This window comes from Caenorhabditis remanei, chromosome X (assembly GCF_010183535.1).
Source record: "Caenorhabditis remanei strain PX506 chromosome X, whole genome shotgun sequence".
Classification (NCBI taxonomy): domain Eukaryota; kingdom Metazoa; phylum Nematoda; class Chromadorea; order Rhabditida; family Rhabditidae; genus Caenorhabditis; species Caenorhabditis remanei.
Genome location: NC_071333.1, coordinates 11,398,063 through 11,410,966, shown reverse-complemented (window position 1 = coordinate 11,410,966; position 12,904 = coordinate 11,398,063). Strand labels below are relative to the sequence as shown.

Sequence of the window (12,904 nt, the reverse complement as noted above, 5' to 3'; positions counted from 1 at the left end):
CCACTGTTTTCTTGTATTTGTATTCTTGTCCCTGTGGTTCAACACATTTTAAATCAACGGGAACTGTGATGGCTCTGTATTGAAGTGTGATCAGAGTTGGTCTATCTTTTCATCCTTTGTCATTTTTCTTTTCGCTATTTCGCTGCTTTTAATTTTTATTAATAAACGTTTGAGCTTTACAAAATTGACTTTTTTGAATTTGGCAATACCCAATGGACAAGATTTAGGACAAGCTTCAATAAACAATCGACAAGCTTCAAGCAATCTCATCCCTAATGTCAATGTACCATAGACGCATCATTCTAATTCTCAAAACTTACTTTAAAATTGTAGCCCACCAGTGCCTATTCCCCAATCCTTATATGTAAAACCCGCGCTATCCCTCCGGTTCCCATGTAGAATAGTACTTTGCGGTAAGAAAAACGATTCATTTCTCCATAAACATCTTTCGACTTGGGAGAAAATTGTACCGTTCTTCCCTAAAACCGTAATCGAACAAACTTTTACGTCTCGACTCCGCCAACTGCCATTACAGACCATTTTTCCAAAAATTTGAGCACTGGACTCTTTGCGGGTCCTATAGCTCATCTTACATATTTATTCACAGCTTCTTGTTGTATGTTCTTATGATTTTTGCTCCGGTTCTTTTTTTTCTCGCGGAACAAAGATTGATTGAATAAATTATTATTATTATTAGAAAATAGTATATTAAGGACAGTTTTGTTAAAACTAAGAATTCACTCTTAAAACGATTAACACTTTTCGGATTCTTATTAAAACAGATAACTTCACAGTTTTTATCTACATGCCGCGACAGGTGCTATTTTTCCAAGAGCTCTGATTATGTTGAGAGGTTTTTCAATTTCATGTGAGTGGTGAAAGTTTGTCACTTGATCAGAGCAACGGGCGGACAACATTTCCTGATGTTTCCCTTGGCAACCACTCTTAACGGAAGAGAACAGAGCAAATATTCTCAATGTCCACATCATCTTTTCTGGGTGTATACGAATGCTTTACTACTCTATTTTGTTATTCTCCTGTTGTTATATGTTCACAGTTCCAACAGTTCTTTCCACACTCACAAAGAAGCGTTGAAAGACTATTCGGGCTGGGAACAAGTAATACAACATTGTTGTGAGTTTTGTTTAAAAACAGGTGAATTTCTTTATCAATTCTTTTAATTTTTTAGGTTTTCAACAAAAAACCCTCTGAATAGCATCTGCTTCAGATCCCATATTGAAGCCGAATCAGAAAACATGATTTTAATATGGAATCAGTAATAATCTTCAAAAAGTAATCAGTTTGCAAGGGAAGATGTGATTTTCTCAAACATTTATCACGTTTTTGTGATAATTGTCCTGAACACGTCATCTCCACAGAACTCGGCAATAGAAACCTTCAGCTAACTATACTTGTAGTGCTGAAAAAAAATATTCATGGTCCCAAATTTCGTTTTCCATTCTATAACAAGATCAACATTGGAAAAAGTAATATTTGATAAATATTACTGTTCCAAACGCTCAAAACGTGTTTTGATTATTTATGCAAAAGCAGAAAATATAAGTCCTTGACCATTCCAGTGATCTGCAAGAAACCCTCAACAGAATTTCCCCAATAAATGTGATACAGCCGGTTGGTCTTGCACTTACTTGAAACGTAGGAAACATTTTTCGCATTGGTTAGACTTCCTGATGTCGGTTGGCATGATTTAAATATAGGCACATTTATGTCTATTGTTTGAAAATGGGCACAACGTGAGAAAACAATAACTACTACAGCCACAAAGTGTTTTTTTTTCACAGCTTGATCTTTACTCTTCATTCATAAGTTGGAAACGTTTTCGAAACAATGGATCTATTATTCTTTGTTGTTTCGTCCCTTGCAAACTGAAAGTCTGTATCTTTTTTTCCAGAAAAATGGCTGAAAACTTGAACAACAATCTGGTTCGTATTCAAGTTGAACGGACATGGAAATGCGTCTTAATCCCTTGTCATCTCGAATCCTTTTGTGTCCATAAACAGCAGTTTTAGACTGCATGAAAATGTTTTCGTTTCCATCAAAATGTTTATTTCTAACTATCGAAATAGGAAGGAGACCAGAACATGAAAAGCGGTTTGATGGAAAATGAAGCAGTTATATAAACAGGAATGTAGAGAAGATTCGGAGATCTGTCAGGTCAAGTCAAGATGCATATTGTCTCCGGTTTTCACAAAGATTTGAAAATTATATGGTTGATAACTAATCAAGTGACCCACAATGTTGAAAAATAATGAAGGAGCAAAAAAGAAGCAGGTATCCAGTAAGCGGTATATATAGATACTATGGAATGATGTGTATATCAAACATCGGCTCTATCAATTTTAAGAAGTGCATCGGTTTTGAGAGGGCGAATATGTGTAATGATGAAGTTGACCAGCCACATCTCTCTGATGAGTTTTCTGAAGATATCAACTATAAATTATCTGGAACAAGATGATTTGTATCTTACTTGATTTCAGCGTTGTATTTGTAGTAGATGAAGATTCTGATTGTGGACGAGAATACAAAAAGATTGGATCCAACATCACTTATGATTACGTAAAACGGTTTGAAGCCTCCATTTCCCTCCTGCAAATTTACCCATTCATACTTTTACTCTTCGAATTTTTTTTTGTTGCGACATTCAGCAGCGCGCACTACACTAAGCCCATATGATGAATGTTTTAGTTACTTCGAGTCCTCTCCGCTAGTGGTCAGTTTTGCTCCAATTTTTCTATCGTCTACTACACTCACCATGATCCATTCTCGTCGGAAGGTCTCCAAACTGTAGAGAACGAAGTTGCAGAGATTACAAGCCAGATATGCAGAAATGATAACTACTGTGGTTTTGACTGCGCAACGAATTTTGTGTTGCTGCTCACGGATTTCTTGGGCGGCTTGAACACGGGCGGTGGTTGACTGGAAAAATTAAGGTTTACAACTTATCAGAGCTCTAGAGAAGCAAAAGAGTGAATGCCAAACCAAAATTTGAAGCAATAGAAAAATAGATTTGAATAAAGGGTTCAAAGCTGGTAACTCGGATAGAAGTGAGGGTTTCAGCATGAGAAAATCAAGCAAAGCGTTTGAAAGTCTATTTCTCTGAACATTTGAAATTGTGAGAACTAAAGGGAAATCAAGAAACATTGGTGATTCTAGTGACTCTACAAAAGTTTGATATCTACAATATGTGATTTGTTACCATCTCAATCTGGGGAACTTCTTCTTGTTGCATTTCAATACGTGCTTCGTTACCCTGTTAGATTTAATTTTTAAATTAGCTACACCGGAACAACTATATTTTGTATCTTCCGGTCTTGTACCAAAATGTTCACTAATTGTTTTTTTCTCCAGAACATTTTTTGTTCTACATCTTTTTCTGGAGTTCATCGTCCACCCCTTAAAAATACGTGTTTCTTCTTCACTCAATCCAGAAAAGATGTTTCTGTTGATTTAATTATCATTCCTGCCCACTCAAATAGGTTTGCCCTTGAGCAAAAATCTTCTTTCTCTTTTCATCCACCTTCCTTGTTTCTTTGTTTTTTTCTTCTATGAAATCATTGATACTCTAAGAATTTAAAACAGGATCTATTGGATTTCATGGGTTAGCTGTAACTAAAAAAGTATAAATTTTGACTGGAATACCATGCGATTAATATCTCATTGCGGGGGCGTAATCTGACAAGGAAGAAGAAATTAAAAAAAGCTGTTTTCAACATAGACGATGTCTTGCTTAACGAAGTACCCGATTTTCAAGTGTTTGCGTGGCGGTGTTACCAACTGGCGTCAAGACCGTAATTGATTTAGATCCCAGAAAATTTCTGAAGTATACCGAAAACAGTTGAGCTGGAGAAGTGGATTGACGGCGAGTTCTGCGGTGTTGAACACGTAGTTTTGCCACCACGACAATATTGAACGCAACGAGAAGAACGAATGAAACGAAAGTGTGGAAGAACTAAAAACATCATTATTCAAGAAACCAGATTTTTGATTCTGTTGGATTACCGTAAGAACGTTCTCAAAAGTAGTCCATTTCTGTACTTCCTCTTGATGTGAACTCAAGTATTTTCTGTGGAAATATTCACAGTTGTCATCCTCAAAGATATAGAACAAGTAGAGCCCATTGATCCGTAAAAGCGTTACAGTTGCCGACAATAGAATTATGACCCCGATACGAAGACGCAAAGAGTATCTGAAAAATACGGGATGTGAAATGTGTTTTGAGCAACGTTTATTGAGTGTAAATGACAGTTGCTATTGCGCCCACCCTTCCGTTTTATTACAGGCTATCCTATCTCAATCTTCTGATTCACTCAAAACACTAAAAGTTTGGAAGCTGACCTGGGTGATGTCACAAAGGCCAGGGTGCAATATAATGGTACAAATTCTATCTCTCAGACTGGATCTTATTCTGAACCTTCTATCAAAATTTCACACACTTTTATATAAAAGAAACACATCCGAAAAAAAGAAAACAGTAATTCAATTTTTCAGAAAATCTCTTGTTTTTCTTACTAGACTCTAATTTTTTCTTCGAGCACCCGCGCTCATTATGTAAACCATTTTCTTTATATGTCATCACCCCAAATATGTGTTCCTGAAACATACTTGCTCTCGCAATCGAATCCCAAGATCATGGTCAGCTTCTCGGCAGAATTTGCAATGAGAGTATATGGAATTGCTAATTGAACGATTCGACTCATCACTAATGAGATCACATTGCTGTCCATAACGAAATTGTATAGCAATGCTGTAAAAGTCGTTTAATTCCTGTTTTTGGGCCCAGCGATCGACAATAAACTTACCATTTTTATATTCGACAGAAAGGGCTAGAAGCCCAAAACAATGGATATAAAGTGCACAGAGCATGAAGTCGAGAAACGCCAAAAACGTTTGGAAAGGGTAACTCCGTTGAGTCTTTCCGAGAAATATGTAGAGCAAAATCCCATTGAACATACATCCCAACACCGACAAACAAGATCCGATACTGAAAAAAACTCTTTTGATTCATCATTGTTTTCAGACAGTTTAATGAAAAAAAGCCGAATGACAATTAAATCTGTTTGTGTGGTCATGTCACATTTTTTGGATGAGATACCTAAATAAAACCCTGCAAGCAAACTTGTCTGTTTATTATGCGATTCTGTTTGCGTTAATGAATGTTTTTCCCGTTTCATGGCAATAGGAGCAAAAGGTTCTGGATTGTCACGATGCATTCGAATACGTCTCTGTCAAAGAATTCCGAGATGATTCAAAGACAAGAGAACTTTTTAGGTATAAAGAAAGAAAGAAAAAGAGGGTTTAAAAGTGACGACTCGAAGTGTTCTTCATTTTTCTTTTTTTCGTTTTAAATGTCACGTGTGATATCAATCGAAGTCTGAGGGCAAAACACGTAGTCTTCATATAAAGACCCCTCTAAAAAGTGGAAGAAGACAAAAAAGGCAGCGAGTGGGTACTCGTGATAAATGAATGATCTGAAGACATGTTAGGCCCGGTAGCTTAACGAGCAGTGGGCATAGCGAAATGGCCACCAAGGAAGTAAGTAAAAAGTGAGGAAGTTGAGAAGTGATGAGGTTCCAGAGCCGTTCAGCAAGGAGGAATTTTGTCAGAGAAACAGAAAGTGCTGTCAAAATAAAGACGTCATAGTTAACAGTAAATCCGGGAGCTTCTTCAAATGTTCCCACGACCACGTCTCTTCAGTCGGAAAAGAACTTTTAAGCTCATCTCGTTAAAAAAATTTACTTTGAAACTCATAAATGAGTCATCTGACAAGAAACAAACTGAGATCAAACCCAGAACTCAAACTCAAACTTTGCAACACTCAAGTTCTAGAATATTCAAAAGACCATAAATGTTCCTCGTTTTATGTTTTAGTGCTCGAATAGCTGCTCAAACTCCGTTTCAAAGTTGCTCCCAGTAGAGTTATCAACTTTTGGTCTGTAACCTTATTAATTGGAAGCGAATTCTGAATTGAGAATCTAGATTTGGAAACTTTTGCCTCCCACTCTCTCCGATCTAAATGTTGCAAATTGGTTTGTTCCCTTTTTTCACCGGACCTCAAACCTTTCGCTCATTGATCTCATCGGAAAGGCCGCACAAAACATTTTTTCCTTTTTTTGCCAACGTGCCCCTCTTTTGAATGACCGAATTCTTCATTTGATGGTGCACTTCGCATTTGCATATAATTAAACTCTGTCCGGTCCCCCCATGTCTCCCACCAAAGCATGTAACATCTATGGGAAAAAAGCAGAAGAAAGCCACCAGGAAGAGTTCGTTCACACTAAATTTCCGGGTCCGGAAATTTGATGGATTGAATCAAAAGTTAGCGGGGGATTTCAGCATGGCGTTTGATCACACCTTAAACATTCGAAGCACATTCACTACCACCAACAATAGCAGCTACATCCATTTCCCATAAATTTTCGTCAACACGTATAGACGTTTCTTGGGACGCGGGATGTCGTCCAAACAAAGGAAAACTAATTTCTTGTTCCTTTTGGGACGATATGCCACCCCTGGCCACCCCGGACGTGAGGATGGATTAGTAGCGGGATTGACTTTTTTTCTTTGACTGAAAGCCGAATATGAAAGGGAAAAGAAGTTATCAAGCATACTGATCAGGCAGCTACATAAAACTCACGCGTGATGTCTTCTTCTGCAAAAAAAAGAAAGAAACCCAGCATCTTTTAGAAAGTACAGCGGAACACACAATTCCATCAAACACTCTAGATTGACTAACCTGATGAAAGCGATACGAAGTTCGGAAGTATCGTCGCAGAGTGTGAAGTTGGTAGCATTCACGTCACCCACAAAGTAGTCCGGCTCGAGGTATGATTCCGAAGGCATCTCCATCCAATCGACAGGTACGGTGGAAGCAGGGGAACCCTACAAACGGCAAAATGGTTGAGAATTGAGAGATGTTGAAAAAACGGAAATTGGAAGAAAAAGAGGTGTGACAACACATATAATGACGAATTGGAAGGTCGTCTTTCTTCCAACTGTGGTTTGATTCATGCGCTGAAAACGATGGAGTGTAAAATGGAAAATTGGCTCATGGTCCTCAAATTTAAATGTCGCGTAGTGAATTGATGTTTTTTGAACAGGGAAAATTGGAGGTACCTATGACGAATTACGGTCAATTTTTCAATGTTTCGTTTCCTGATTCTACCAAAAACCCAATTGGGAAATGGAAGAAAGAGGAAATTGGATTGGACTCTTTGGACAAGACAAAAATAGAAGTGTGAAAAAACAAGTGTTGTTACAGTACACCATAGTCAAGAGCAAAGAATTGTTCAAGAGCTTGTCGAGACCCGATGTGCGTTTTGGGCAGAAGTGCTAGTGAGCAACACTGAGCCGGCTGGTGGTAGGCGTGGTCTAGGAAGCGGCCGGCGGGCAGAAAAAACTTGGCGAAAGCGAGGCGGTGCTTCCCGCTGGTTTTCAAGGTTTTAAAGAAAGCTGATAAAACGAAATCCGAGAAGAGATAATGAACTTGTGGTAGACAGAGCGGAGAAGGTGTAAAAGAATTAAGTTCAGTAAGATTTAACAAAGTTTGGAAATTATCCACGTTTCAGTGTGATAAGAACAGAGAAAATTGGAGCCAGCTACATTTCTAGCTGCTGCCAAATGAAAGCAACTAATTTCTTGACTTTGTCTGATTCATCTTCTAGATAGATAAAACGGAATTGAATGACAGGAAACCAATCTAGAAATGTTTTGGATGTTGTTTTCATGATTAACAGACAGGAATAAGAAATCCGCTAAAACAAACTGGAAACTTCCGATGGATGGAAAACTGCTCTGGAAAACAACAACCGGAAAAATTAAGAGACACGATCAAAGTTCGATTGTGTTTTAGCCACAGAAAACTTTTAGTCAAAAAACAAAACATTCGGAATAAGAATTTTAAAATAATAGGAACATCAGTAACAAGAAACTAAAAGAAAAACGTACTTCCTTGTTATTCAAAGTCAGTAATGAACATTTTTCCTTTTGACGACTTCTGATTCTCATTTGAAAATTATATAGAAAATGCTATGAACAAAATGATGTAAAGTACATGTGGTTACCGTATCCTCAGATATGAAGTCATAAATTTGAAAATCAAACTAAGACACAAAAACTCTTTTGCTCGGAAAAATCTGGGGGCTCTAGACTTCGGACAATACTCATAAATGCATAGAGGTCCAAGAGTTGTGAGTGGGAACACCATTAATATTGTTTCGGTAGAAACTAAACCTCCCAGTAATGCCTAACTCGGAATACATATATCAAAAAAGTACTTGAATGCATTACCGCGGTGTCTTTCAAAGGGTAGTAAGACTAAGCAAAAGTTGAATCCCAGATAATCACACGAAAAACTTTTTCAGGAGTTTAGTTTTGATTCATTATCTACTTTAAGAGAACTATATCAATAAATAACACAGAAGCCTAGCTCAACTGCAAGAAACGCACTACTGTAGTTCTTAAATCCTCAAACACACTGAAACGTTCTGAGAACAAATGACAGGGAGAATAGTAACAGAACCCAGACCAAAGATAATTCTGCCAAATCACTTTGCCAGAATTGCTTACAAATCTCAACTCTTCTTCTAAAGTACCTACTTAGAGATTTGAAGAGAAGAAGAAAGAAGAATAAGACAAAAAAAACAGAGAATTCTCTCTACGTTTGAAAAAGAACTTCGAGCAGACTTAAAAGGAAATTCTGGTTTTGTGGACCTTGGGCCGACGCTCTATTTGTTCGTATCGATGAGGGAGAAATTGAGTGAATTTTGGTTTCCTTCAAGTACATCCAAAGTAATAGAAACTCAAATAAATATATTGCATACATCTCAGTCCTCACTTAGTTTTTGGTCTACTAATTCGTATTATCCTTGCTTTTTTGCTCTCTGGGTTCAATCAATAAATTACGAGTAGTAGGGACCCGTGATGTCACATTATCTCATTTGGTTTTTCAGTTGGCACGGGTGGGATCTCAATTTAATAACACGCGGCAACAAATGCGCTCAAAATTCAAGAATAATAGGAAATATCTGAATGACAGCTGGAAGATCTGTTCGGTTCGTGGCTTTAAGAAAGTGGAAACAGGAAACGAGATGTTCTCCGGTTGATGAAAAATTAAAAGTGGGGGTGAGCAGGAGTTTAGGATTATTAGCAGTGAGAAAGAGAAAAAACAATTCACGAGGAGAATAGTGGAGTGAAAAAAGTAAAGAGTGAGTGGATGAGTGAGACGTTCCAGAAATAATGACACCATTTAAATTGAGAATGTTTGCCTATCCCAACTTAAGCAGTATACATATTTAAAACTTATCAAATCGGTATTTTCAGCTATAAGAAATAAATGAGCGGTCATTTCGCTTCTGCATATGTTGATTTTGCAAAATTTTGCATTTTCTCTGAACATAACACTGTTCAAATATTTTATTCATTGGAGCAAAAAAACAGCTCTATTGAACATTTGATACTCCGAATGTCAGGTACCAGCAATTTTTTTCTGGAAAAAATCGAATTCAGGTGGTTTCTGAGTGACTAATTGAAAACGAGCCTGCACGTGTCAAGTGCCCTATTTTTACCCATAGATCAGTCTTTCACCTTTCATGGTTCGTTGAGCCAAAAAATGTGGTAGGAAGGCGTTTAATCGTCACTTCTTGGTTACCAGAGGTCAAGTTCCTTACTTCCGATATGTTTGAATTTTTCAGAAAAATTGAAATGTAAAAACTTGGCACAGACGACTGTCGCAAGAAAACGTCACAAACTCTACCCTAAAGCACAGATAAATCATAATTTCCAACTTTTGAAGCGGAAGTTTTTTTGACTCAGCAGGTGAGAAAATACGATTTATTTTTAGGATGAAACCGCATAAATTAACTTCCAGTTCAAATTTTTTGTTAATTTTTCCAAGCTGTATAAATAGTAAACGTGAAAGTACAATACACACTAAAAAAATGGATAAACAGTAAAATGATTTCGAATGTTGAAACGTCACGATTAAACAGAATACAACATATGACTGCTGAATATGCTGACACAGTCAAAAAAAAAGAAGCATGTTCATTCGATAAGTTCATCTAACCAATCCATCATGAAACATTTTTTTTAATGCAAGATTATTGGTCTCTATCTGATGTTTCTCATTTTCAGCTGCTCACATTTCTAATTTTTTCAGAACTGTGTCGCTGAACAATGAAAACTCTTTATATCAAAAATCAAAAACCATACGTGCGTATTATTTCAGAAAAATCAAATTGAGTCAGGTAAAAACCCCGTTTGTATAAATCAATTTTTGCGTTGACAAATAATAAGGTGTTTCTGATAATGAAGCGGGAATATGAATTTTGTTAATCGTGGCAATCAGCGGCACATGCGGTAACACAAGGATGTGCATTCGAAAAAAAGAAGAGGAGTGGACGGATGCTGCAAACGTGTTTCAAGTGCAATTAGTGTCATGAATAGGGGGAAAAGAGAAGAGAAAAAAGGAAGCGGTCAGTTGAACGAAATTATTTTAGTAGAAAGCAACTTTAAAGGATTAGTGTTTAGTTTTTGTTTATTTTAGGACTTGTGTAGGTCAACCTACAAAGAATGAAATGATTGACCGAATGGAAACAATGCTTTGTGAAAGAAAAAATGAAGAATGAAGCTTTTGCAAAACACGTTGGAGAAGCTCTCGATGACCAAGACCAAATCCAGGAGCCGTTCCGTTTCAATTTTTGTTTCAACACTTTAATTATTTGAATCACACATCACTTCATCTTTTTTGAGAGCCAAAAACTGAAAAAGGATCTGCCGAATACGGGAGTGAGCCATAAATATTGAAGGTGTACTACTATAAAACACCAATAAAACCAAACGCTCTTCTTTTTTCTAGAGGTGCTAACCAATCCGGAGTACATAAAGATTGGTCCGGTTTGGTTTGATGCTGAAAAGCTATGAGTCGTCGTTGGGAGGGTTCGAGAGGCAAAAAAAACTCGAAAAACAGCTTGAATACGAACGAACCCTCATCAAGCAGCTAATACCGAAAAGTTTTTTGGCAGTCAAAACCAGCAAAAAAACGTCTGGAATCTTTCAAGCGGACAGCAAATGGCTTATTGTGTGGTCGAGTGGTACTCTACTTCTCTCACCAATAAAAACAAAAAGTGATCAAACCCGCTACTTGAAACGTTGAGGAACTAGTTGAGAGCACCTACTTAAGATCCACTCAATCATAAAATGGACGTTTTATAAACTTTTTTTGCGTTTGCACAAAGAGTTTATCATCACGTTCACGTCATTATTAAAAAGAAACAATCCTCATATAACTATCTACGTGAGTTCTGTAACTTAGATTCCAGTTAGAGAAAAGCATTAATTGAGAAACTACGACAAGTGAAGTTGTAAAAAAAGTTTTGGAAGTTGTGAGGATAGTTCGCGGCTGCAATAATCGAATTTCGTTCGATGACGAAGAGAAGACTCATTTTCACTCGTCTTCTCTTTTTTTCGCATTTTCCTAAATCAATTAGCTCTAGGTCGGTGCAAATCAGGTCCAAGGTCCAATTGAATTTAGATGTGAAATGTGTGAAAAAAGAGATCGAAACAAGAATAAATGTTTGTTGCAGGTGAATTTCAGAATGTCAACTTCAGAATTTCACGAAAGAAGAGAATATTGTTTTGAGAAACCAAACTGATCTATGGTGACTTTGAAGTCTGAGTTTCAGCACTTGGAACAGTTGGATTAACTTTGACACGACAGAAAAACAAGGAGTACGTTTAAAGAACATTTCAAACAAAAAGTCAAATTAGTCAATAGATACTAAACAGCTTTCTTTTTGAGTTTTCAGAATTTCATATAAAACTTTTGTGTTCTAGAACCTATGAAATAACAATATATATTCTTGTTTGTATGGCTTATTCACTATGTAGACAATCAATGTTAGTTATACAATATTGAAAAAAGGCTACATTGTTTCCAACTGATACATTTCAAGTTTTATTGAAATCCGCCTTGAGAAAGTTATCCATGTCGCTTCTAGGCACTCCGTTTAGTTTTGAAGACCTTTTTTCCAATACGAACGTTTAGTGAAACCATTCTGCGATAACGTTTCTCCGACCAAATGCGTCTCTCAATGATCGCTTACCAGGCGCTTCTTTCATCTACCCATCGATACAATTTCATGTGCGGGGGTATAGCTCAGGGGTAGAGCGCTCGCTTTGCATGCGAGAAGTCTGGGGTTCGATTCCCCATACCTCCAGTAACTTTTTGTTTTAAAGCACATTGCTATTACAAAAATCGTCTCATAAAAATCATTAGAGTTTTAGAATTCTTTTCAAAAAAAGGGGCAAAAATACATCTGATCTGAGTATACTTCTGACAACGGGATTTGGATTATCATACATTACTTAGCACTCGTAGAATATACCTAATCCATACAAATTGCTTCCTGATTGCTTTTGTGCCTGTCACGACCAAATGTAGTCTGCTAGAACAAATCTATGACTCTTTCCAATCTCTTCGAATGCGCTTTGGCATTCCATTCTGAATCAGAATCATGCAGACATGTCGTGATTGAATTCTTAACACCTGCCAAAAATACTAGAAGGCAAAAGTTCAATCTGAAAATCCAGAAATTGAAAAGAAGGGATCTAAGTACATTTGAAACATTTATATATTATGCTACAGAAATAAATAAACTCATTGCAGACCTAGAAATGGAAAGAAGAACATTAACCAAGAGACTGGAATGTTTGACAGAACACATGAAATGAAGCGGATGGCTAAAGAAAATAAGTTACAAAAAAGTTCTGGAAAAGGAAGACGTTATTGCTCCAACGGGGTTTTATAAGACAATTTTAAGTGAAAACTTGTAAAAGGGTTGGTTTTTGACAGAGAAAAATAGGTTGAATGAGTTGGACGTAGATG

General features: G+C 36.9%; 1 protein-coding gene across 1 annotated transcript; it reads right to left on the bottom strand.

Annotated features, from left to right (window-relative positions):
- Positions 1–2,338: 2,338 nt before the first annotated feature.
- Positions 2,339–6,867, bottom strand: GCK72_024257 (uncharacterized protein; the record flags this gene model as incomplete). The annotated part of the gene is made up of 9 exons (XM_053735797.1): positions 2,339–2,438; positions 2,489–2,607; positions 2,773–2,937; positions 3,218–3,271; positions 3,848–3,970; positions 4,021–4,207; positions 4,624–4,765; positions 4,821–5,002; positions 6,755–6,867. The coding sequence occupies 9 exons, from the start codon at positions 6,865–6,867 to the stop codon at positions 2,339–2,341; spliced, it is 1,185 nt and encodes a 394-aa protein (XP_053579363.1).
- Between the last annotated feature and the right edge of the window lie 6,037 nt (positions 6,868–12,904).